The sequence below is a fragment of the Saccopteryx leptura genome, chromosome 7 (genome assembly GCF_036850995.1).
Source record: "Saccopteryx leptura isolate mSacLep1 chromosome 7, mSacLep1_pri_phased_curated, whole genome shotgun sequence".
In the NCBI taxonomy this organism is placed as follows: Eukaryota; Metazoa; Chordata; class Mammalia; order Chiroptera; family Emballonuridae; genus Saccopteryx; species Saccopteryx leptura.
The window spans coordinates 47,624,101-47,650,277 of record NC_089509.1 but is presented as its reverse complement, the minus strand read 5'-3'; the positions used below and the strand labels follow the sequence as shown (position 1 = coordinate 47,650,277).

The 26,177-nt window shown below is 36.7% G+C and overlaps 1 protein-coding gene across 1 annotated transcript in view; it reads left to right on the top strand.

Annotated features, from left to right (window-relative positions):
* Positions 1 to 25,955, top strand: part of FAP (fibroblast activation protein alpha) — a 75,229-nt gene extending 49,274 nt beyond the window's left edge. Inside the window, exons 17-26 of the mRNA XM_066345072.1 lie at positions 952 to 999; positions 6,599 to 6,697; positions 7,156 to 7,225; positions 7,956 to 8,150; positions 13,543 to 13,597; positions 22,116 to 22,215; positions 23,241 to 23,305; positions 23,780 to 23,852; positions 24,115 to 24,188; positions 25,587 to 25,955. Coding sequence (XP_066201169.1) covers positions 952 to 999; positions 6,599 to 6,697; positions 7,156 to 7,225; positions 7,956 to 8,150; positions 13,543 to 13,597; positions 22,116 to 22,215; positions 23,241 to 23,305; positions 23,780 to 23,852; positions 24,115 to 24,188; positions 25,587 to 25,688 — 881 coding nt within the window. The 3' untranslated portion in view covers positions 25,689 to 25,955. The remainder of the gene's footprint in view (positions 1 to 951; positions 1,000 to 6,598; positions 6,698 to 7,155; positions 7,226 to 7,955; positions 8,151 to 13,542; positions 13,598 to 22,115; positions 22,216 to 23,240; positions 23,306 to 23,779; positions 23,853 to 24,114; positions 24,189 to 25,586) is intronic.
* The last annotated feature ends 222 nt before the right edge of the window (positions 25,956 to 26,177 follow it).

Genomic DNA, 26,177 nt, shown 5'->3' with positions numbered 1-26,177 from the left:
TGGATCTTGTTAAAATGGCTAGTTTCTACACAGAGGACCGGAATTCCATGTTGGAATATATAGTAGACACTGGTGTGCCACCCAGACCTCCCAACTCAGGACTGAATCGTTCATTTCTCCAGCTGCTCAGAGTTCTGGTGGCTGACAGCTCCGAGCCGAGCCCCCTCCCATTCCCTGGGAATTGCTTTCAACCCAAGCTACAACCAATGACTGCTCCATTGTCCCATATAAAACCAGCCCATAGATCCCACGTGAGACAATTCCGCAGGCCACCCAGCTCCAAAGCTCCGGTTGGGGTTGACGGAGGTCCCCACGGTGACTGCACTAAACCCATCTACTCTTGCAGCCTTAACTTTCCTCCCCTCTCCCACGTACCACCCCAGATAAGCTTCTAGCCCACAAAGCTCCTTCTGGGTCTGTTTCCTACAGAATGTGACCTTCCACAGCGTATTTGAACAGGCGACATATCCTACAGGAGTTTCTTTCTTCATGTATTAATTACTTTAAAGAAAGATGCTGGAATCTACCCATCAAAATAAATGGAACCAAGATGCCAAATTGAAAATACCATCCGGGTACTGGTGAAGATTTCTTGATGATAAATATACAGCTAAAACTGACCCCCACAGCAGGACGTCTTCCCAGAAGGCCGTACATCACTGCCCCTTCTGGGATTCATCTGTGTAACTAGACCTGAACTATTAGCACTTCTCTTGGAAAAGTGCACAAGTAACTCCTCTCTCACATCTGCTCTTTGCCTGTGCTCTGATCTCATGTGTTGTTTAAATGTAACCAGAAGGGTGATGTTTACTTCTCTATGGGGAAAAATAGCTGCAGGATTAGGTGTACTTGCGCTTGATACTAATTACAAATACTACTAGCAGTTCTCATTGAAAACTAAGTGTTATTTCAAAACCAAACCACATTTTTGTTCTCTTCTGTTGAGCACAGGCCCAGGCCTCCCGATTTCCACCCTTCATGACGGCCACACTGATCAAGGTACTCTCTCTTGCATGCTATTGTCCTGTCTATAGAACTCCTGAGGTCTAGGTGACACTTACGCTAGAGGAGGCAAGAAAGTTTTCCCCATACCAACAAGCGCAAGGGTGATGGAATCTTGTTATCACATAGCTTATTATTACACAGAGTTGGATAGTCTTTGAGTCAAACCAGAGCATATGAAATTTAATAATTATTTGCAATAAGAACTTGGCATAATGCAGATGAGTTCTATCAGAGGGGTTAATTCTGTCTTCCCCAATCAGCTTTATAAAAAGCACAGAAGCTCAGAATTGGAAGAAAACTTAATAAAACCTCTATCCCAAATAAGAAGTCCTTTTTTTTTTTTTTTTTTTTTTTTTGGTAACATCTCAAATCCAGATATAACTTCGGTTCAAAGCAGAGGGTGACTATCATGCTAGCTTTTTTGATTTGACAGCTACGTCACACTGTTGCCACGTCTGAAAGCCCTGAAATTTGGAGCCTCTTTCCATTTTCAACTGCTACCAAGATAGTCTTCGTCTATTCCGTATTTGTGATATTGGTTCAAAATAGTTTGCAGATCAAAGATAACCTCTTTTGTTCTCCACAGAGTTATACCAGTGTGTAATTGCCCGGAAGCTCTCAGGCAGGTTCTCCATTATCTTTTGATGTACTATTAAACAATGTTATAGGGCTGAAGGTGATGGTGACTAGGTACAATGAAGGACTTCAGCACTCATGCCTGCAATCATCCCTGGACAGCTTTGGTGACAAGTCAGGAGACTGCTTTGGGATTAGTTTGTCAGCCAGCTTAATGACTCAAGGGGTAGGTGAAAATTAGGTAATGAGGAAAACAGAATCAATTCAGCAGCTTTGGACAGACCGGGCATTATAATAATGAGACTGTGAATTTAGTGTCATTTTGAACTTGGTTTAATTTTTTTTTCTCTTGAGGTCTAACAATGAAATACTTTTAAGAATAACAGATTGTATTTCTCAATTTGACTCATCTTAATCTTCAGAACTTAATGAAGTTCTACTTTCAAATTTGTAACTTTTGGTTTTAATGAAAATCACCATAAATGTATATAATTACCATTTTTCCATGACTACAAAATCAAGGTCAGCTTCTTTTTTTCCAGACACCAATTTCTGCAGGGCATAAAAAGTTTTATTACCTTACCTAATACTAATATACATAATATGCATTTATGTTTTCTAACTTGCAAAATAGAATACATCTTTTTTAGACCACAGTTCTGCAAACTTGTTTAATAATGAAATTCTCCAGAGATTTTATTTTATTATAAACACTCTGAGGCTCTCCCAGAAAATTCAATTCAATAGATCCTAGATTATGTTAGTTAATCTGTATCTTTAATAAATGCTCAAATTTTGGAGTTGAATTTCACAGTAGATGCTGTGGCTTCTATTTATTTGTAGTTCTTTTTTTCATCCATTTTCCATTGCATTTGGTGCCAGAAATCTTTATTCAGCAGATCTTTATTAAGCACTTCTCACATTCAATCAGACACTTCTAGATAATAGAAACTAAAATGAGTTGATACTGGGTCAGATGTGGTCCTGTCCTCAGGGAGAATATAGATCAGTGGGGAATATAAATGCGTGAGTAGACAGTTACAATACAATGGGGTAAAGTATTAAGACAGGGGAAATAGAGCATGGAAAGCACATAAACAAGAAGCTCATCTGGGTTTTGGAGTTAGGAAATGTTTCATAATGATAGCTACCTCACACTGGTGACTCAGAAATACGAAGGGGTATTGATGCTGCTTGAATATTTGGCTTGGTCAGTGGAATAATATTGATGTTTTTTTATTGAAAAGGGGACTCATATTGGAGGAGAACATTTTAGGGGAGATGATGAATTTTGTTTTGAATGTTGAGTTTGAGGTACTGATGGGATATCCAAGTGTAGCTGTCCTGGATAGTTTTGGATCTGAATGTTGGAGGACTGGTTCAAGTTGATGATCAAGAAGTCATTTATTTGTGGGCATTAATGACATAGTTACTACAGCCATGGAAGTATAATATATGGGACAACAGAGTGGGGGAAATGAGGATGGGCAAGGGTAATGGAAAGTTATCCTACGCTAAAACTGTATGGAACACCAACGTGAGAAATGGAAAGAGAAAAAGAAATGAATCTGTTAAGGAGACCAAAGGGGAACAGTATGTTGTCCTGAAGGGCAAGGCAGGAGAGGATGTGTAAAGTGCTACGGAGAGTGTGAGGTGAGGCTTGCTTTGAATCCATGAACTTCAGCAGGAGGGGTTAGCATTAGCTTTATCACAACTGTTTCAGTGAAACAAAAGAAGTGGAAACCAGATGGAAGTAAATTTAGGCCTGCATAGGTGGGAAATAAAAAGAGACAGTATTTTCAATAGGTCTCACTGATGAGAGGAAATGGATAGATAAAGGTTTAATTTTGTTTTTGAAAGATGACAAACATTTTAGCATGGTTAAATGCTGATGGAATAAATTAGGAGACCAAAGCAGTATAAGACATAAAGGAGAGAGGTTCCTGAGAAGTTGGGAAAAGATGGAGTTCAGAAAAATATAAGGGGATTAATCTCTGGCATTGTGACGAGAGAGAATGAAGAATTATGCATGCAATTGCATGAAAGTTTGAGGACATTGCAGAAAACAGTACAACAGCTTCATTTTTTTTTTTTGCAAAGTGAGTAAGATCATTTGAAAACAACAGCTAGCACTTGAACCAGATGCTATAAAAACTCAGAAGAGTTGGCACTTGACATTGAGGGCCCAATTGAGGATTAGTTGCTTCAGGCACAGCAGGTGCTCATTAAAATTACCCGACTGATGGAATGACCTCATATTTCAGCTTTTTAACAGATTTTTCACATAATTTAATTAATGGGCAATATATGGTAGTTAATGTTTTAAACAAAAATATCATACATGATCTACCATTCTTATCACTTAACTTTATCATAATAAAAAGTTTACAGATATATAAAGAAGACACACTACGTGTTAGGTCCTGGGCACTGGGCACACTGGGAGTGAAGCCAGGTTAAGGGTGCAGTCTGCACTGTGGCACTCTTTTGCCAGATTATAGGCTTTCAGTGTGAGCCACATAGAGAAGCCCAATTGCCGCCCCTCCTGTCCTCACAAACCTGTGAAGTTTTATTTTGCTCCAAGGGGTAAAAAAAATTGACCACTTATTATTCATAAAAATGCAACTCCAGATTGTAGAAACATTAGTAAACTTTTAAATGAAAAGGCATTTCAGTAAGTCACAAATCATAAAAGTTCACTAGCTAGAATAGACAAGGTATCAACATCAAACCAACATGGAAACACCTGCTCATTGTCTCTAACTTCCAGTTCCTATTGGGAAAATGATAATAATAGTAATAAATAAATAAATAAATAAATAAATAAATAAATAAATAAATAATTCAGCCACACTGTGCTTGCATCACACTGAATTCCCTTTCTCTGTGACTTCTCAACATATAAAATCCACACAAGGAAAATGAAGAGCAGGTTCATTGTACTCAGAATTGTGTATTCCATTTATTTATTTACTTACTTACTTATTTGGTTTTTTTTTTTTAATTTTTTTTAAAAATTTTATTCATTTTTAGAGAGGAGAGAGAGAGAGAGAGAGGAGAGAGAGACAGAGAGAGAGAAGGGGGGAGGAGCTGGAAGCATCAACTCCCATATGTGCCTTGACCAGGCAAGCCCAGGGTTTTGAACTGGCGACCTCAGCATTTCCAGGTCGATGCTTTATCCACTGCACCACCACAGGTCAGGCTACTTATTTGGTTTTAACTTTTAAGATGACATAAGTATCTCCTTCCGGGTGAATTATCCAAAGTTAAAATGAAATTATTATGTATCTTATACAACTTATACCAAAAACATCTATAATTGTTCTAAGATTAAATATAACATGTTGGAGCAAAATGCCATGGATATATGAAAACTGAGAGTTACAAGGGAAGTGGTTTGGCAAACTTAGTGTAGCTCCAAGTACTCCTCCAGTTCCCCACCTTCAAGGAGCACTTTTTTAAAAAGGCACAAAAACAAGAAGTTCGCAGGATGTCTTTTGTAGAAATTTTTATATTTCAGAAATCATTCAGACCCTCTTTTAAGAAATAAAGCTACAAACTCTACATATTATATGAAAGTCTAACTTTTCTCTAGAAAATGCTTGGTATCAATTCTAGTGCCAAATAAAGCTTATAAGCTTACTCAAAGCCCCCGATTTCTGGAAATACAATCTACAACATCAGGAGATAAATGTATTTGTTCAGTTTCAAAAATTAAACTGTGAAACATAATTAAGCTCAAATATAAACAGCTGTTTTTTAGAGAATCTTTTAAGCTGAAGGATGGAAAGAGATCACAGTGTGTATGTATCTTTGTTTTAATAAGATATAAAACTACGATGAGAGAAAGAATCTGAGTAGAATGCACAGTAATTCAATACAAAAAAGGAAGACTATCTTATATTAATCAAGTACAATAGGAAAGGGTTAAGAAAGAAATAGATATTTTAAGAACACAGGAACGGATTTGAATTTACACATTACAGTGTGTCCGTAAAGTCACGGTGCACTTTTGACCGGTCACAGGAAAGCAACAAAAAATAATAGAAATGTGAAATCTGCACCAAATAAAAGGGAAACTCTTTCCGGTTTCATACCTATTCAGTGCAGTTCCATGTGGGCTCATGCACAGATTTTTTAAGGCTCTTTAGGTAGCTATCCCGTATAGCCTCTACAGACTCGTCACTGACTGATGGCCTACCAGAATGGGGTTTCTCCACCAAACTGCTGGTTTCCTTCAACTGCTTATCCCACCGTGTAATGTTATTCCTATGTGGTGGCACTTCATTATAAATGTGTCGATACTCATGTTGCACTTTGGTCATGGATTCGAATTTAGCGAGCCACAGAACACACCGAACTTTCCTCTGTACCGTCTACATCTCCACTGGCATGGCCGTGGTCTGCTCCGCTGTATACACAGTCTTACGTCATCATCTGTGCATGTGCACATGCTGCCACAGCATCCTACAGAAACTGGGAGCGTTTTCCTTTTATTTGGTGCAGATTTCACATTTCTATCATATTTTGTTGCTTTCCTGTGACCAGTCAAAAGTGCACCATGACTTTACGGACACACTATATTAACGTTTAAACAACTTTTATAACTACTTTGTTAATTATTTTAAATTTGAGGTTTCAGAAATATAGATTTTACTCCTACTACTTTTCTTAGTGAATGATAAAATCAATGTTACCTAACTCAGGTGATAACTTCACATTAAAAAAAATTTGGAGATGAGAAAATATGGTTTAATAAACATTCTTGCTTCTGTGATTCTGCTGAAAATGTGTTTTGATGCAGTAAGAATCAGTGTAGGAGAAAATGATTGTTGTTCTTTATAAACTCAAACCAGCTGGAAAGGCTGGATTAAAAATATGTTTGCCAATATAAAACTCCTTAAGCCATCCTGATATAATTTCAGTCTCATCCATATTAAACCCAAAGAAATTTTTAGAAAGGAATTTCCTTATGGAAACACTGCTAATTAAAAAAAAATATTTTTTTTTTTTTAAGAAATTAAAATTCTGGAAGAAAACAAGGAACTGGAAAATGCTTTGAAAAACATCCAGCTGCCTAAAGAGGAAATAAAGAAACTTGAAGTGGATGATATTAGTAAGATCTTATAAAAACTTGTCATTTATAGATATGAAGTTGAGCACTTATCTTGCTTTTTAAAAAGTGATAGAGTAAATATTGTAGTCCAAATCCTACTGTACTATAGGATCCTAATTAAAACAATCTTACTGTAGCAACAGTTACAGTTTCACAAAATACCTTTAACGAGTTTATGAATAGTGTTGATCTTATACTTTCCTATAGTTCCAAGACTGATTTTTTAAAAAAGCTTATCTAATTTTAATTTTAGAATCTACATTTCTAGAAAAACAATCATTCAAGATTTCTAGTAATTCATAAATTAGACAAAACTATGTAAAAAATAAGTTTTAAAACATCTTGATTCTTAACAGTTTACTACTGATAAATTGATTTTCTGTTATAGGTATTATTAAAGAAAATTAATGTTATGAGTATAGAAGAATAAAGATTTTTTTTCTTTTTTTCCCCTCAAGCCTTATGGTACAAGATGATTCTTCCTCCTCAATTTGACAAATCAAAGAAGTATCCCTTGCTAATTCAAGTGTATGTAATACTTTCTTTGCTGTAAAATGTATTTACTGAAAATATGTTAAATACACAGTTATGAGATAGAATGAACCACTCTCCATAGTAATATTTCCTACTGATGCTGTTTTTATATATTCTTCCACTAATAAGAGTAAATAAAATATGGCTATTTAAATAGATGGAGGAAGTTTTGAGATCTTTAGATGGACTTACTTGCATTTGCTGTGTTGAATTTCCTTTGTATGGCAAATTGCCGAATGTGTCAGAATACCTTTGAAATAAATTGTGGCCAAAAAATTATTGTAAATAATCTTAGCATCTTATGTAATTGAGTTAGAAATGAAATAAGGGAATGGAATACATTTAGTGGAATCACACCCAAAATCAGTGCTGACCTACACACAGTTTGCTTAAAACACCATGCATTTTTTTTAGTATATCTTATGTCTGCTTTTAGCAAGTGGCAGGTGGCAGAAATGACGAAAAACCCACACATATTCCTTGAAATGCCAACCCTAGATGTATCCGTTTTGGGGAATAGGAGAGGCTGTGTCCCAAAACAACTTCCTTGTAGCAAACCTCTGGGAAAAGCCTGGTCCTCTCTTGATTTTGAGCCAGTTCTAATGCCACTGTTATTGAAATTTTATCATACAAATGTACTGGGAAATACTTAAGGCAATTCTTGGCCATGATGGGAAGTTGAGTTTTACAAGGAATCAGAGATTCTATATTTTCTTTTCTTTAGGTATGGAGGTCCCTGCAGTCAGAGTGTAAGATCTGTATTTGCTATTAGTTGGATATCATATCTTGCAAGTAAGGAAGGGATAGTCATTGCCTTGGTGGATGGGCGAGGAACAGCTTTCCAAGGTGACATGCACCTGTATGCAGTATATCGAAAGCTGGGTGTTTACGAAGTTGAGGACCAGATCACAGCTGTCAGGTGAGCACCTGTCATTCAAACAGAAATGGTCATGCAACAAACGTCACACAGTCACTATTAGGTTTCTCATTCTTAATGACTTAATTTATTTTGTCTATTTTTATAATGTCTATTTTTCTAACTTCATCTAAAGTTAGATTTAGATTTATTAAATTTATTAAATTTTTTTTAATAAATAAATTTTTATTAATTTTAATGGGGTGACATCAATAAATCAGGGTACATATATTCAAAGAAAACATGTCCAGGTTATCTGGTCATTCAATTTTGTTACATACCCATCACCCAAAGTCAGATTGTCCTCCGTCACCTTCTATCTAGTTTTCTTTGTGCCCCTCCCCCTCCCCCTCTCTCTTCTTTCCTCCCCCCGCCCCCCATAACCACACACTCTTGTCCATGTCTCTTAGTCTCGTTTTTATGTCCCATCAATGTATGGAATCCTGTAGTTCTTGTTTTTTTTCTGATTTACTTATTTCACTCCGTATAATGTTATCAAGATCCCACCATTTTGTTGTAAGTGATCTGATGTCATCATTTCTTATGGCTGAATAGTATACCATGGTGTATATGTGCCATATCTTCTTTATCCAGTCTTCTATTTTTTTTTTACAGTGATTAAAGCCTTTAAGGCTACCATTAATCTTAAAGGGATATTTTTGCCCAATATAAGAAAAAATTAATCATTCAAGAGAGCTGATAAATATGTAGAAAAATTATTTATAATGATAAGTGGCAAATACTCTCCTTTGATATTTGTCATTCTAATAGTCTTTCATTTATTAACATGGCTCACAATAAGCAGAAAAATATGTATAACTGTAGGGATGGTCTGTAGAAACCAAACAACTGAATTTGTTCAAGCATTGTGGATTCTATCTCATAAATTTTGGAATAGGTCAAGATTTCCCCAGCATTATATACAGGGTGAGGCAAAAGTAGGTTTACAGTTGTGAGCATGCAAAACATAGAATTTATTCTTGTATTATTATTTATTAGTCATTGTATTATTTTCCATATAAACAACTGTAACCTACTTTTGCCCAACCTCATACTTATAGGTGTTAAACATTTATTTGTAATTAAGCCAGCAGTGAAACTCGGTTGTGTTATCATGAAAGTGTTTCCTTATTTTCACTTGACAAAAAGTTAATTGTTTGTTATAAAAATTATATTATGAAAATGTTTAGAGAAAAAACAAGTTCATAATTCAAATTCTTCCCTAGTACATTCTCAACCACAATTTATGGCTCAATCATCTTTTCCTAAAACAAAAAATAATTATAGCCACCAATATTTTTGCTTATTTGAAAAAACTGTTCAGATTTTTTTGGATAGTTCTCTATAGTTGTTAGGTGTCTGTTATTATGATGAAAGCAGATGAAGTTATAAGACAGTAGTTTATAAATGTAAAAGTTAACAGGCTGACTGGACTCTGAGTAGTGGATGTACATATGTGCATGACACTTGAAGGTTAAACACTGCTTCACACCAAACAGCAATTTAGAAATTTATTAGTACATTACTTTGATTATATTAATGTAATTAATAGTTATTAATTTTAATTCAGCATATACAACACAGATTGTATTTAACATCTAGGAGCCAGGCCCGGACAACACTTTTCTGTATTTTGACTGTAATCAAAGCAGAAAAGTTTAGACTCACAAGTCATTATTTTTTAAAATAGAAAAGTAATCATAACCCATATGCTTTCAAATTTTTATTCCATTCTGTGAACAGTAATACACACAAAAAATTGATTAAAAACAGACTATCAGAGTAAAATCTTACAAATCAGTAAGTGGATTATCAAACAACACTACACAATCTGTAGACCTCCTTCATGCCTAACGTAGGAAGTTCCATCTTTTTTTACGAATCCAGATTTCTGACCTTTCTGCTGTTAACTCCAGGAGAGTCTTCTGCCTGACAGGGAGAAATAGAAGAGGTAGATCGGGGAAAGACTTCACAAGGAGATCAGTTTCTCATATAAAGACGATAGTGTACCTTAATGGGAATATTAACACAGTTGTTAACATTATGAACTTAGTTCTTTAAAAAAAAATTTTTGCACTACCGGTTAAATCTATTTGTATTTAAACCGTGCAATAAACACCAAGGACATGTAATCCTGAGACTCTGTCAAAAGATAGAGATGTAAATGATGCCTCATTTGTAATTCAATTAGATATTTTCCGAAATTAATAGAGCTAAAAAGTGGTCTGTCTTAGCATTGGTTAGAAAACAATCTCATGATCATCATGTTATCACCTACTAATAACAAAATAGAGCATTATGTTTTTGTGCACTTATTTGCCACAAAATTGCAGCACTTAAATTTAAGATACCTCAAGGAATAAAACACATAGCTCTTTAGTGTGTTCCTTGGATGAAATGAAAATTTAAATCTGAAACCCATGTATAAATCTTAACAAAAATTGTTATTTCTGATGTTCAACACATAGCACAGCAAACTAAAAAGTCTACCAATTTTCACAATAGCATAAATCTCTTTGGCATTTAGGATTGAAGATGGGCCAGGGTCGATAACTGACTACCTTTACCTTCAATGAGCCATTTTTAGAATGGAATCCAAAGAATGCCTCCCGCTATAGATCAGGCATATGTTCAATCATTTACTCAGCCATTCAACAGGATCAGATAGTAATACATGCCATGGCAATACACTGTATAAAACTGTGCAGTTTAAAATCTCTATTTTCAATGTATGTACAATCTTTGTGAAGTGGATAAACTGCCTACATTTTAAAGGGATGGCATTGCTGTTTGATTAAACTTCCAGTCAATATCCTACTGAACAAGGGGTGACTGCACAGCCCCCACAAAGGACAGGTGCAGCAGTGCAGATGCCAGTTGGGGCTGGCCTGGGTGTTGCTTGACACCATCACTCTGCAGAAGCAAAAAGGAAGTCTTGAAATCCAATGCTTTGAGAAAACAAAAGCGGAAAAGGATAGATTTACAATGATAATCCTGAGAATAATTCAACCACGTATCTCCTCAAAAAGGGTTGTAGGAATCTGACACTGAATGTCTTACACAGAGAATTAGGACTGTAAGTCTTCTGTGGTAGCTCTCAAATTACTTCCCCCAAAAGAATGAAATTTGTCACCATGAATCTCATAAAATTCAATCTGGGTAAGTTTTTTACTTACCAAAGTAAAATCCAATATATATGTTTAGAAACAATAGTAAGTATGAGTCAGAGTTAATAAGTAAGTTTAAATAAAGAAAAGTAGGGAAAATTAAAAAGAAACCACACAACCTCACAAGTTTTGACTAGACAAAAGAAATCCTTCAAAGGAGGTGCTTGTGAGGTCAAAGAATACGTGAAACTGGGACCTGCTTTCTTCGGGCTTCTTTGCAAATGTTGCGTATGTGAGATCCACAAAACTCCAGTAGTTACAGAGTCAAGTCTGCTCGTTTGGGGTATGTTTGGAATATTTTACATCTCATAATTCTGAAATTTAATGTAACTTGAGGGTTAGTGAGAAGGTAGAATTGTACGTTAAAAATATATGTAACATACATGGTATAAGAAGATTTCCAAAATAGAATAATAATTGATCACTAGAATTCTAAATTGACCTTTGGTCCAGGGCCATTTTTATGAGAGAAAAGTTGTAAAGTTCAGTCCAGCATCCAAAATTAGAAAACATCTTTTTCATTTGTTACTAACGTTTTGTTGATTTAACCACATTATCAACAGTATTTCTGATAAGCCTCTTGGAAGCTCTTCAGAATTTGGAGGTAAATTTTATAGAGCCTTACTGCTTTCAAAGTGCTAAGAATATCTAGGTAACCTTTAACCTAGGCCTGCCACATTAAGTGTTAATGTTTCATTTCCATGTTAACTATTGCACTATCATTTCCTGTAAATGTCATCGTTTCGGAACAAACCTAGGAAGGGAACTGTTGAGAATTTCCTGTTTCCATGAATCACCTGTTATTTGCTCTTACCCCAGATGCAAGGCAACATGATTGCTAGCTTCTGGGAGATCATAAAAATCACGATTGGTTTTATGGCTCAGAACCGTCTTCAAACACTAGTGGCAAGCTTACTTTTTTAACAAAGGAAGTGAACCTTGTCTTCTTTCATTTGGCTTTTGAAGTTTGTGGGAAGAATTGCCCGAATGCCACAATTTGCTACTCATTTTCTCAACTTTACCAGGAACGGCATCTACACAGGTAGCCACTTTCCATTTGCTGCTGCATTTCTTCCCTGTATGCTCCTCAGTGTCCCTCACAATTCATGTTGGGTAAGCTGTGACTGACGGGGCTTCTTCCCATCTGTTTGTCCCGGGCATTTGCCCAACTCCTCTGTGCACTGGAGATGTACACGTCGAATCAATGCACCATGCAAAACGGTCACCGTAAAAAAACTCAGTTTTTCGACAAATGAAAATCATTTCATCTTGCTTTAGGAGAAGAATCAGAAAAAGCATTAACGTACCTGAGAGGAACAAAGACATTGTATTTTCCCAGGGCCGTGTGTGTCACCGTTTCCTCCCCTCCCACCCATCACTGTTGTACCCTGGCCTCTGCCACGGCCCTTCCGGTTTGCTTTCAGTTTGCTTCTTGCTTCCACTGCTTCTGTTTTTCTGAGAGTTTCTTGAGTTTTTATTAAACGCTTCCCCAAATAAATCACAATTGCCCCTGAACACCAGTTGTCACAGCAGCATAGAATAAATTGGCCTAAAAGACTCTTTTAAAACTTGAAAAGTTACATTTTTGAAGGCTTTCCATGACCTTTAAAAGTTGCTCCTAAGGAGAGTTTCCAAATGGAAGCTCTTATGTGATGGAGTTCAATTGAATCATGTCCATATCCTAAAAGATACATATCATGATAAACTGAGGGTACTTAAGTATGAAATGGGAGAGGGAATGGATATTTTCCATGGATGGATGTGACACAAATGTCAATGGTGACTACCATTAACATCTGAGCAGAAGAGGTCATGAGAAATTAATAAAATTTAAAATAGGAACAACAAAAACTTCTTTATCAAAAGCCAGGGATTTTGAAATATGGTCCTCATCAAGGTGCTGTTTCCTCTTGTTTTACTGTGAGCCTCTCTCTTGATCTCTCTGAGTCCCAGGTAACTCACCCACACAATTAGGATATGAGGCCTTTAAACCTTGGAAAGTACTACTCAACAGATGTTCAGTAGAGTCTAGAGGATCCTTTTATCCTTTGCAGAAAACATGATAATATTCTTTTAATTATTTGTAAATGCAGCCTGATTATGCATGTGTTTAAACAAAGAAAATGTAGCATTTCTATTAAGTTTTTGGATTAAATATGGTTGTGTAATGAAGTAAATGTCATGTGTACACACTTAAAATTCTAAAAATTTGTTTTCTTTTACTTTAGAAAATTCATAGAAATGGGGTTCATTGATGAAACAAGAATAGCCATATGGGGCTGGGTGAGTTGTTTTATGTTTTATGCCTGTTACTCAGTTCAGCAATCATCATTTTCTAAACTGTTCGCTTATAAGGTTTCTCATGAAATGCTAATATTGCAACATAATTTAATCTGTTAATGAAAACAGTCCATTTTAATAAGCTGGACTTCAAAGTGATGGCTATAAGTGTTTACAGAAACTTTTAGAATATAAATTCCCTAGTATTTTTCCTATCCCAGTCATATCTTGCTTGATTTTGGAGCAGAGGATTAATCAACTTTTTTTTAACCAGACCTGATGTTAATTTGTGCTAATTAGAGAGAAATGTATTATTTAGTTTCTTAGGTATAGGTAGTGGCAATAATCTCATGTTTGAGGAACTGTGCGGGTCTTTAAAATATACACTAAAAGGAAGTAGCAAAAATTATTGGTCATGGGTAATGAAGTCACTGAAAAGTTTAGAGAAACATTGGAAAGGATTTAAATTTGCCCACTATAAATTACGATAATTACCTTTCAAGAAATATTATGTTTCATTTTTGGTCTGAATTTGTACGTTTGCAAGTCAGTTTGGGTGTTTGGGAGTTTTTCTTGGCTGTTTTCTGTGAGCACAGTGTCATCCACAAGATGGAGAGAATGAAACCCAATAGTAAAGGAGGAAATCTGCAGAATTCCGCTCAAGTCTCAGCTCAGTGACTAGAAGAGCTGTTAGGAAATTGTGAAAAGTTGTTACTTCAGGCCCTTTGGTTCTTCATAAAACTATCAAATGATAAGTATTTCAACAGAATAGGATTCAAAGTGTGGAAATAAATAAAATATTTTATGGTGAAATATTTCAGATAAGACCTTTCCTGCCATCCATTTTAATGAAGTTTCCTAAAGTAAATCCTTGAAAAATTTACATTTCAAGCTGAACAGTTACATATAATCATTAGCATTTCTCTTAGAATTTTACTTTTATTGTAGGCTTTGAAATAACTATAAAATAGAACTTTTAATTTCATTTCTGCAACATACTCAGTATTAGCTTGGTAGAGATCACCATATAGGATGATTTAAGAAACTACTCATCACCCCAAAATACATCCATATCAATCTGAAAATCTTCAATAAGAGATTCTTACCATGTCTGTTCAAATGCTTGTGGAAGAAACAGTATATTAGCCCCCTTTATTGCTTACTTTCCAACATGGCAGTGATTGTGAGGTAAACCATGGGAGCATGTGTGAGAGAAGAAATGACTGAACTGTTAACAGATACAACACATGAGAAGCCCTAAATCAGCAGGAAGACCTGGGAGGTCCTGAAAGAAAAAGACTTTAATACTACTTCCTTTTTCTTTTCTTTTTTTTTTATCAGTTCTTTGAGTTCAAGACCAACCCATATTTATCAATCCATCTATCTTATCATCAACCCATTCATTCTTTTTTCCATGTATAAAAATTTTAGTGGATCTTAACTAGGTCTTCCATTAAGTTCTTTAGGGAATGAAAAGGTGAGTTATTTCCCTGGGCCTCTAGTAGAGAAAACAGACAGAAAAAAGAATTACTTAGGAAATGTTCCAAGTGTTAAGAGAGATATAACTCGTGGAGACCACCAGGGAGAAAAGTGGCTAATTCTGGCTGTGAGAGCTAAGCGGAGGTTCAGAAATAAGGTAGCACTTGAACTTGGTGAAGGGAGGTTAGTTAAGTGGCATTCCGGGAAGAATGAGGACAACACTGCCCAGGTCCTAAGTAACAAACAGTATGGTGTGTGTGACAAACTCTGGATTGGTTAGGAGTGCCTGAACTTTCAGAAATATAAGGCATATGATAAAGAAAGTGTACATGAGTCAGGGTAGATAGGTAACCAGAGGACAGGACACACAAAGTAGAATGGGCTTTGTTTATGGCTCTGTGACACCTTTCTTTTCTCATTTTTCTATGTCTCTATGGATATTACACTCCATTCATTCTTTAAGTGTCAGGGTTTCTCTGGGTCTGGCCTTGATTCCTATTGTTCTTTATTTCTTTGGGGAAACTCATGTGGTTGCAAAGATAATGATGACTGCCAGATTGCTGCCCCTAGCCCACACTTTTCTTCTGAGTTCCACCTTTCAAATACCTACTGATCACCTTTTCCAGATGTCTTACAGGAGCCTCAGGCTTCACTAGCCCAAGCTAAACTTGTTATGCTTTACTTTAAAACAAGTCTTCATCTTTATTAAGGATCTCACCTCATACCTAGCCACCCAAGTTAGTAAGTTCAGAGCTGTTTTCAACTTTCCTTGCTCTCTGACTCCAGTCATTCTGTTGTTTAATAAATTCCATCAATTCTATCTGCAGACATCAAAATCTGTTCTCTTCTCATCATCCTCACTGACCTAGTGAAGAGAGGCACCAGGGTCTAATTATAAGCAATTTGAATTGATATGTGTGATCAACGATATAAAAGTAGGACAAATGCACCTCTAATGAGACTATATTAGATTCTAACTTGCCATAGTTCAAGTTTCTTCATATGTTATTTAGGCTAGAGCTTCTTAAGTTTGGGCTTGCATAAGATCACCTCGAGAACCTGTTAAAACACAATTACCAGGGACCTACTACCCGAGGTTGTAATTCAGTGTTCCAAGTGGAACTCTAGGGTTTGCATTTCTAATAGATCCAAGGTAAGCTGATTCTTTTGGTCCATGGACCACAGGTTGTGTGCTATCAGTTTAACTATTCCAGTTGCTTCTTAACTATCTTCACTACTTTGGCCTCATAAGCTCCACTATTTCTAGAGAAGGTATTGTTACAAAACACAGTTCTTACCAAATTGTTTTTCTGTTTATGTATTTTGAAGTCCCACACACTGACCTCAAGCTAGTGCCCAAACATATTTCCTTGCAGGCAAGACTCTTGGCAAGCTGCTCACAACCTAGCTTTCCAGTCTCACCTCTCTCCACTTTTCCCCACACTTACTAAATAATTTGACTTATGTCTGTGCTTGCTTGTTCCAGTGATTTTGTAAATCCTGATCTGTGCACTAGCAATGACTAGCCTCTTCTTCCATTCTCCACCTATTCCTCATTCTACAATGGAAAATCCCTACATGTTTTTAAAGACCTAACTCAGAAATGACCTTTTTGTGCTCCAATAGCTCTTAATACTGCTCTTCTAGGAATTACAGTGTTTGACCTTGTCTGTCTATTGGTTTCTACCATAAGAATGTAAGCTACTCAAGGGAATGGCTTTGCCTTTTTTTAGCTTTGTTTCTCAATTGTTTAGCAATAATATTTGGCCATGTCACACATCTATAATGTTGTTTAACCTGAATTTAATTCTATAAGTCAATATTTCACCAAATGTGTTCTATTAGTGCCAAGAAATTTTTAAAGAAAATGTTCTGTGGTCTAATAATTTGGTAAATAAAAAATTATATATAATAGTGTATAGACTATTTGAAGGAACAGTAGAGAATCCTGTTAAATTTTATTTAATACAGTATTGCCAAAAAGTATTTGATTCTAGGGGTACCTCTTTGAGAGCACTCTTGAACTCAATAGAAAGTGGAATTGGTGTCTTAGAAAGATACTCTTGTCTGCAAAGTAAAGGGTGGCCTAAGGTGCAGAAGGAAGTACACCAAGGACTTAGGAGACTGGTGATACTGGCAACAAATACCAAGAGCTTGATTTAGGCAGTGAAGTAGGCAGTGGGAAGGGGTTATAGCTCTGCGTGCTCTTCTGTAGTTTAATAGGCAGAGACCTATGGGAAATTGGAGGGGAGAAAAAGGAAGACATTGAGAATGACCATGAAGGCTATTTAGCTATTATTGTGTTCTATATTTGGAAAGCAAGTATGTCATTCCATGAAGTGGTAGGTAGGTATGTTAGTGGTCTGAGAAATACACTATAGCTAACCACACATTTTTTCAAGTCAGTTGGTCAATAAGCTGCAAATCCTATTTTCCTCTACTGTCCAGATTAAGAAGAGGAGAGGAGGAATTTTTGTCTCACTCTTCTGTTTTTCCTGTCTCACACAAACCCAAGTCCATTAGTCCTCTTTTAAGCTGCTTGATAGATATCTACTATGTCCCCAGTACCATGCCTAGGAAATGTCTGTTGTGACATTTAACTGGGCAGTTTTGTCCCTCAGAGGACATTTGGCAGTGTCTAGAGAGATTTTTGGTTGTTACAACTGGGGTGCTACAACTCACATCTAGTGAAGAGAGGCCCAGAGATGCTGTTAAATATCCTTACAATACACAGCACAGATCCCACAAAAAAGAATATCTAGCTAAAATGTCAACAACACTGAGGTTGCAAAACCCTGGTTTATGCAAAGAAAAATTGACGCAGTTATTTTCTGATGACTGAAGAACAGTGGGGGTTTTGCCTAAATTATTAGAATAACAACCTCATTTATGGGCTTTGCTTTGTTAATATAGGCCTAGCCAGGTGGTGTTGAATAAGCATTAGTTCATGATTTAATCTTAGTTTCTTTCTCTTCCAGTGACTAATTATAAGCAATTTGAATTGCTATGTGTGATCAACGATGTAAAAGTAGGACAAATGCACCTCTAATTAGACTATATTAGATTCCAAACATAACTCTCCTCAAAGCACTTGCTCTAGTGTAAGGATGTAGAAGATATGGTATGGGCTGTGGAGCCAGGTGTCCTGGGGTTCAGTCCCAGCTCTGCTGCTTACTGACTATGTAACTACTCTAAGTTTACTCTGAGCTTCAATTTCTTCATCATGAAATTCAGCAAGAATTTCCTTGCCAAGTTACTGTACAGTTAGATGAGTTAATAGGCAAGTGATATATTAAACAAATATTCTTTTTATTCCTATTGTGTTTCAGGTCATATTTCCAGTACTGGGGATATATTCATTAACAAAATAGCCTGACCAGGCAGTGGTGCAGTAGATAGAGTATTGAACTGGGATGTGGAGGACCCAGGTTCGAGACCCCGAGGTTGCCAGCTTGAGTGCGGGCTCATCTGGTTTGAGCAAAGCTCACCAGCTTGGACCCAAGGTCGCTGGCTTGAGCAAGGGGTTACCCAGTCTGCTATAGCCCCACGGTCAAGGCACATATGAGAAAGCAATCAATGAACAACTAAGGTGTCGCAATGAAAAAATTGATGATTGATGCTTCTCATCTCTCTCTGTTCCTGTCTGTCTTTCCCTATCTATCCCTCTCTCTGACTCTCTCTCTGTCTCTGTAAAAAAAAAAAAAAAATAGACAAAAATATCTACCATTATGGAGTTGGGTATAGTGGGTAGTAAGACAGTAAGCAAGATAAATAAGTAAAATGTTTAGAATGTTAAACGATGTTGAACGCTATGGATTAACACGAGATAAGACAGGAGCATGGTATGCTGGGTGAAGACTTGAAATGGGGAGAAAGTAAACCATACCCATTTGAAAGAGCCTTCTGGCAGAGGATGGTGTCATTTACATAAATCCTGGGGCTAGATCAGAGAATATCAAGATGGCCAGTTAACAAGGGGTGGTGTGAGGTGGGAGAAGGGAGATAGATTGTGTGGGACCACAAAAACCTTTGCAATAACCTTGGCCACACAAGCATCAGCTCATTATTATTGCCTGTAGGTAAAATGTCCCACTGTGCATTATAGCTCACATAAGTACATTCCATACACCCCTCAAAATTCTGTGCCCTTCTAAAAATGTTTTTAAAGATATCCTTCATTTAAGCAAAATGGCAAGGCGTCTAAGTGCAAAGGACAAAATTCTAGAATTCTCATGGCCAATCTGCTCCGTGGGTTCTTTCCTTGCGGCAGCCACCCACTCTGCCTTAGAGCCCCACCCATGAGAAAGCAGAAGAAAGTTAACTCTGGTGCTTTTTTTCCTCTTTATTTCTACAATAGGAATAGCTTTGTTCAGCTGACTGAGAATTTGAAGTATAACTTCTTTTGTTGTTCTGATGCTATAGTAGCTTTGTTCTTAGAAATTCTTAGAGACAGTTTGTATTCACCCTAAAAACATGAAGATTTTATTTAGATACAGCACTCTTACCTAATTCCCGAGTAGATACAGTGTAAGAATTTCTAAGACTTTGAAAGGAGTTTTCAAAGTCAATTTTATTATTTTGCAAAAGCTTGCAATTTTAATCTCACTCCATTCTCTTTCCTGTTCCAGAACATAGGAGAGGAGAAGCAGGATCTAGAGTAGTTACTAGTAGTGAACACACTTTTCCAATAAAACCATAAGCACTAATAATTTTTCTAAAGGACTCATGTTTACTCTATGTAAAGCCAGGGGCATGGCCATCACAGACAGGCACGTGCAGGTTCCCATTAGATTCAGACAGACGGTAGAGAAACTACGGAGCCAAAAACTGGTGCGCCATTTCTTTATTCTAGCCTCGCACCCAGCAGGCGAGTAAAAACACACAGGGCACCAAAACCCACTACACGTTCTCCGGTTCTACAGCCAGGAGAATCTTCTTCGAGTTTTCCTAGAATCAAAGGCCCCCCACCAGCCTCAGTCCCCTCTGGTTCCCCATCTCCTTCTCTCTGCACAAACTCTGCAAAACATGGCTTCCTCTTTCCTCCTTCTTCTTAAAACTTTTTAGCGCGAAACCCCTCCTCCAGCAACATTAGCATAACAAAGCCCCTTCCCAAACAAGTAATCAGCAGTTTCACAGATCACATATCTGGGCAGCGGCCATTTTTAACAATAAAAGTGAGCAAAATCAAATAACACAAATTTTACAAACTTATTTGCCTAACACTCTATTATTTCAACCTAAAATTAAGAAAGAAAAAAAGATCACCTGTTTCAGTAATATTTGCTGCTAACCTGCTCATCAAAACAAATTATTTTGGTATTATAGGTGAAAGTTTGAACCTGCTAGAAAATTTTTACTTACCAAAATTACTTTATTTTACTATTTATTTTTTTTTTAAAAAAAGAATATTCTTTAATATATTTTTCTGGTGCTTTGTTTTATTTTATTTTTAAATTAAATTTATTGGGGTAACATTGATTGATAAGATTATATAAAGGTTTCAATGGTACATTTCCACCCAAATGATTTTGAAGCCCAAATGGTCCTTCTGTTTTTAAAATATATTTTCCCCTATTAAAATATGCTTTAGTTTTTCTCCATGTATAACAAAAAGAGCCCATGGCATAATCTAATCAGAACTGCTTCTTTTATTCTGTGTTTTAGATTCAAGGGTCCTCAATAAAACTCCAGAGATGGAAACATAAAACTGTAAACTAGGTAGAGAATTTTTTCTTTAACTATTAAATTCAGCAGGATCATTTAGCTTATTCTCCCACTGTATGTATTTTATGGATTAAAATTTGTCCTGTGTCACTGAACTTGTGCTGTTGTCACCTTCGTTCGTCCATCCATCCATCCATCTGTCTGTCCTTCTATCTTCCTTGTGCCACAGAGCTCTCACTCTCACTCTTTCACCCTCTCTAAAGACTGACGTTTTTATACCAAGATGTGATATGATCTCTCCTGACCTCAAGGAAATGATTTCCAGAAATTTGTGGTAATAATATTTTAAAAACAAGGTACATCTTTAGTTAAGAGTCACACTGTCTTCTTATGACTTATAAGGATGCCCCAGCGTTAGGGCAAGAATAAACACCAAAATTAATTCCTAATCTAGCTCATCCATTTTGGAGTGGGGAGAATTTATGTCCCAGGAAACTGCTTAATTCATGTTTCTAGAAAATACCTTTCTCCCAGCATGTGCATACATATTAGATATGCCGTCCCGGGAGAGATGCAGCCTGGTTATGAAGCTCTTGTTCTTTCTTTATTTGTAGAAAAAGGTTCAGATTTCCAAGTGACATTCAGACACCTTCTGTTAATAGCATCACATTTCTGAATTACCTATTGAATCTAAAGGAAGAAAAGTGACGGAAGCTAAATGTGCTCTTGACTCTGAAATTTGCATTTTCTTGTGCATTTCTTTGTTTTTCTATTAAATTTGTGGGAAGGTATATAAAGTAAAACATAACCCCAATTGCTTTTTACTTTTTGAACTGCCTTACCAGAAATCCTTCAAACAGAATGAGTAACACAACATATACACAATCCTCGCCATGTCTTAAACTATCTAGGAGGTTCTTACATCCTTCCCTTGCTGTTCTGTTATGAAAATAAGTAAATACACAGAAACAAGTTCTGCCTCACAGGATTTTCGCAAACTATGGGAAGTAACTTTCATTTATATTTTGAGAATAATCTTCTTTTATAGTGCATTTCTTTCAAGTAAAATCCTGTTTTTGCTGTAGCAAGGCCCTGGTTGAAAAAATATAAAAGATGAAAGAAAGGCGAAAATTTTGCAGAAATATTGCAATTATATCCATCTCTTAAATTGCTGCTACCATGTTCTTATCATCAAGCACGAAATTACTGTTATGTCTGATGAAAGTTGTTGCTAAGGGTATTAAGGTAGACAGTTAATCTTCCCTATCCGTGTTCCCCAGTTCCCGTCAGCATTTATTGTGAGTAAAGCTGCTATAAAAATATAGAGGAGGGTTTATGAAAGTAAATGTGGGACTAACTCGTAACAATGTCTCTACAGTCCTACGGTGGTTATGTTTCATCATTGGCCCTTGCATCCGGAACTGGTCTTTTCAAATGTGGTATAGCAGTAGCTCCAGTCTCCAGCTGGGAATATTACGGTATGGAAACATTTCAGAAATGTTGCTGCAAAAACATTTAACACATAATTACTCTATATTTGAGGTTGTTAGGAAAATAAATTATGCAGTAAAATTCACCCCAGTATCACTGGGGGAAATGCAATGTATAAACAAGGTTTATTTATATGACTTATTATAATCCTGTTGTAACAATCAAAGACATTTTAGAGTGAGGAGGGACTTTTTTGAAACCCAGTATATCATATCCTCTCCAGAAACCTCATTCTTCTGGCTGAACCAAACCTTTAAAATCAGGGCCACCTGTTTCTGCAGGCACACAATAGCTGCACAGCTGGCTTGAAGGCACATCGATGCAAAGTCAGATGAAGGCCACGTAATTCACCTCCACACCACAATGTGCAGCTTCCAGCTTTATTGTTTTAGAAATCAGAGCAATGGATATGTATTTGAGACATACACCTTCCCCAAGTGCCTTCTTTTTATGATTATTAATACCAATGCAGGATGATTATTTGGAATTAGCTCTAACAATTGTACAAATTTAGCTTTCATCAGATCCTCTTCCCTGTGTTGGGGTGGAAATGAGACAATTGTGATTTGTAAGGAATCTTTATTCAATAAAAAATGTATTTGTGTGTTGGGAGGAGAGGATTTAGGAGACATATTTCCATTCCAGATTAATTAAGACACTAAGGAAAGTAATACAGGTGGCTGCATTTGTGATTTCTTTTAAAATATACTGAGGTCATTCCATGGGGCCATTCCTGTCTCAACATCCCCTCAACTGACGCACTTTGGGTAGAAGTGAAAAAGCTAAACATCAACCCTTTCTAATGATAGATGTTTGCATTTCCATAATCTCCTCCCTGTGGAGGCAAACTGCAGAGCAGTAGTCTTGGGTGAGCATTACAGTGAAGGAAAACATGAGCCCTCCTCATCAGCTAAGTGGGAGAAGCAAGGAGCCATCATCACACCAGGGGGTCTCATTGGTTAATGAAATGATACATACTATATGCAAACACATATTCTTATATATTTTATAGCATCTATCTATACGGAGCGGTTCATGGGTCTCCCAACAAAGGATGATAATCTCAAGCACTATAAAGTAAGATTTTTTTTTTGTTTTATTTAGGTCATTAATTTATTACAAATATGCAAAATAATGTTAAAACTGTCATTCATAGTTTTCACCTTTACTGGGTCCTCAAGCAAATATGATGATCTTTTGTTAGCTGCAAAACACCTCGTTAGAAAGGAATTTACTTCTTTTGGATTTTATTCTTTCTTCCCCCATCCTCCTCCCTACCCCCAACCCCTACACAGCTTGAGCAGGCATCATTTATGCCTAAGGTCTCACTCATATGTAACATATGACACATAAACTTTCAGTTTTTCAAACCAAGAATCAGATGGAAGTAATGCAAATGATGAAGAAAATGTGTTGCTCTGACTCTTAAATATTTATCAACCAAAGCAATACATAATTTCAGTATTGGTGCTAAGTCCATTGCACAATGATTTAGCTAGTTTTCTATTAGAACTTGCAGCAACTAAAATGTTAATTTTTCCTCTTTTCCAGAATTCAACTGTGATGGCAAGAGCAGAATATTTCAGAAATGTAGACTATCTTCTCATCCACGGAACAGCAGATGGTGAGGTTTAAGCAAGACTCTTACACATAAAAATACTGAGCCAGCATCACTTTGTTTAAGAAACATTAAGCATCCTCCTTTGCCTGTGCTCAGGGTCAGTACCTAAGAGTCAGGGACATTTCCATAAATGAGTGTGATTACGCACTGCTGACAATGTCAACGGCATGACTAGATAATCGTTGGTGTTCATTTCCAGGCAGTACATTGTCACTCTATGCTTTCTGGTATTTAACAGCACTTTAACTCTCTCTCTTTGTTGCAGATAATGTGCACTTTCAAAACTCAGCACAGATTGCTAAAGCTCTGGTTAATGCGCAAGTGGATTTCCAGGCAATGGTACGTAATTTCCTTTTTACTTGTGTTCATGGCCTTAGACCCCTAAACTTAAAGGAGGAATTAAATTAAAAATTTTTTTTCTATTTACTAACATCTGATAAAGAGACTAAAGAGTAGAGTAGGCATAACATTAGCAAGTGAACTTTGATCTATCATCAACCCCGTGAAGGACACCAGGCAAGTCACAGCCCCTCTGGTGATCTCAGGTGAGACATCCATAAAGCATCCACAAACTTAGATGATCTTCTAGCTCATACACCCAACAGTTCTGTGATCCTGTGTGCCAATGAGTCCTTACAAAACTCGGGAGTTCCAAAGCAGCTAGAAGATTATGTTTATTCCATAAGAAGCAATTGCAGGACGTTATGAGAGACTCCAGCGGCTGGCTTCCTGAAGTCTGCAGCTCCACTCTGTTAGAGAAACTTTTCTTCTCTCTGTCCTCCGCTCCCACCACATGCTTGGCGCACTACGGGAGCTCCTATTTTTACAGAGGGAATGAATGAATGAGCTAACTGTTAAACCCAGGTGGCATGAGGAAGGGGAAATGAAAACAGAGGAAAATAAAGCAAAAGCCAAGGCAAGTGTGACAATCTAATACCCATCTTTCCCCCTCCTCAGGAAGCATAAATTCTTCCTCACTTGCTTACATTGAACAAGAATCCAGAAAAGTGAACCCCCACTTTCTTGAAACTTGTTTTTTTCAAATAATGTACAAAGAGTAAAATGAGATTTTTTTTTCTGGTCGTTTTTTAAGTTGCGGACCCCTCCAAAGAAAATTGAACTTATAACTCTACAGTATTATATCTTGACCACTAGCCACCTTTAGTCAGTGAAAACAATAATCTTACTAGCATCTCTCCAACAACAGTTTAAATCTATGACACCAGATTCCTTTTTTTTATGATACTATTTTCAACTCCTATAAAGGATGTTTATGGTTATATGTGTTATGGATTTTCTGCAATAGAGAGGAATTAGAGTCAGAGACTAAAAACCTCGTGGAAAGTTTGAGCTATAAGGAACCTTAGGGAAAGTGAAACTTAGCCCAGTCATTTTACAAAGGACGTCAACCAGACTCAGAAGAGCAGAATAACAGACCCAGCATTCAAGTGCTAGAACCTGTGCCCACCTCCTGATCTCCCAGAACATTGGCTACTGGGAAAGCTTAGCTCACGAGATCTAAAAAATCATTTAAAGTACATAAACAGTAATGAATGTTAGAAGAGCTTTAAATCTTCCTGCTCCAAATGTTTACATTTGTCTTTTTGAGTGTTCTTAAGTGGAATTTCAAGTATAATATTAGAAAAGTTAACCAGGTCCTGAAAGCATAAAAATGTCTAAGTTCGATGTGCTGTTTGGCTGCAGGAATAAAGCAGGTGTCTTCCTTTTGTGTTGCAGTGGTACTCTGACCAGAACCATGGCTTACCTGGCCTGTCCACGAAGCACTTATACACCCACATGACCCACTTCTTAAAGCAATGTTTCTCTTTGCCAGACTGAAAACGATGCTGAGAGAAGCCTATATCACAATCTGAACACTTCAGATAAATGCCTCAGACTGTTTGCCTGTTTTACTCTTTATGCTGTTAAATGCTGGTATAAACAAACGAATGAATGTTTTTCAAATGGCTGGCCAAAAATTAGGAAAACTCAGGAGTTCAACGGAAAAATTGTTTACCTTTTCTGTTACTCTGTGAAAGAAGAGGACAGGGAGCCATTGTTTATGCTTTGGGCACAGTATTTTATCACCTGTTTATTTTAATGAAAAAATAAATAAAGTCAGAGGTTACAGTGCTATTATTTTGTCTGTGTTCATTGATTTCAGATTCCAGTTTCTATCATAGAAAGAAGTGATTCTTCCAGGCAAGGACATGAATACTATCAGGGTGCTTGGTCATGAAGGGGGCGAATCCAGGAGCAGTTTGGGATTTTTAAAATTAGAACTCCAAATGCTGAATCGGAGTACACAACAGCGTTGTTCAGAAATCA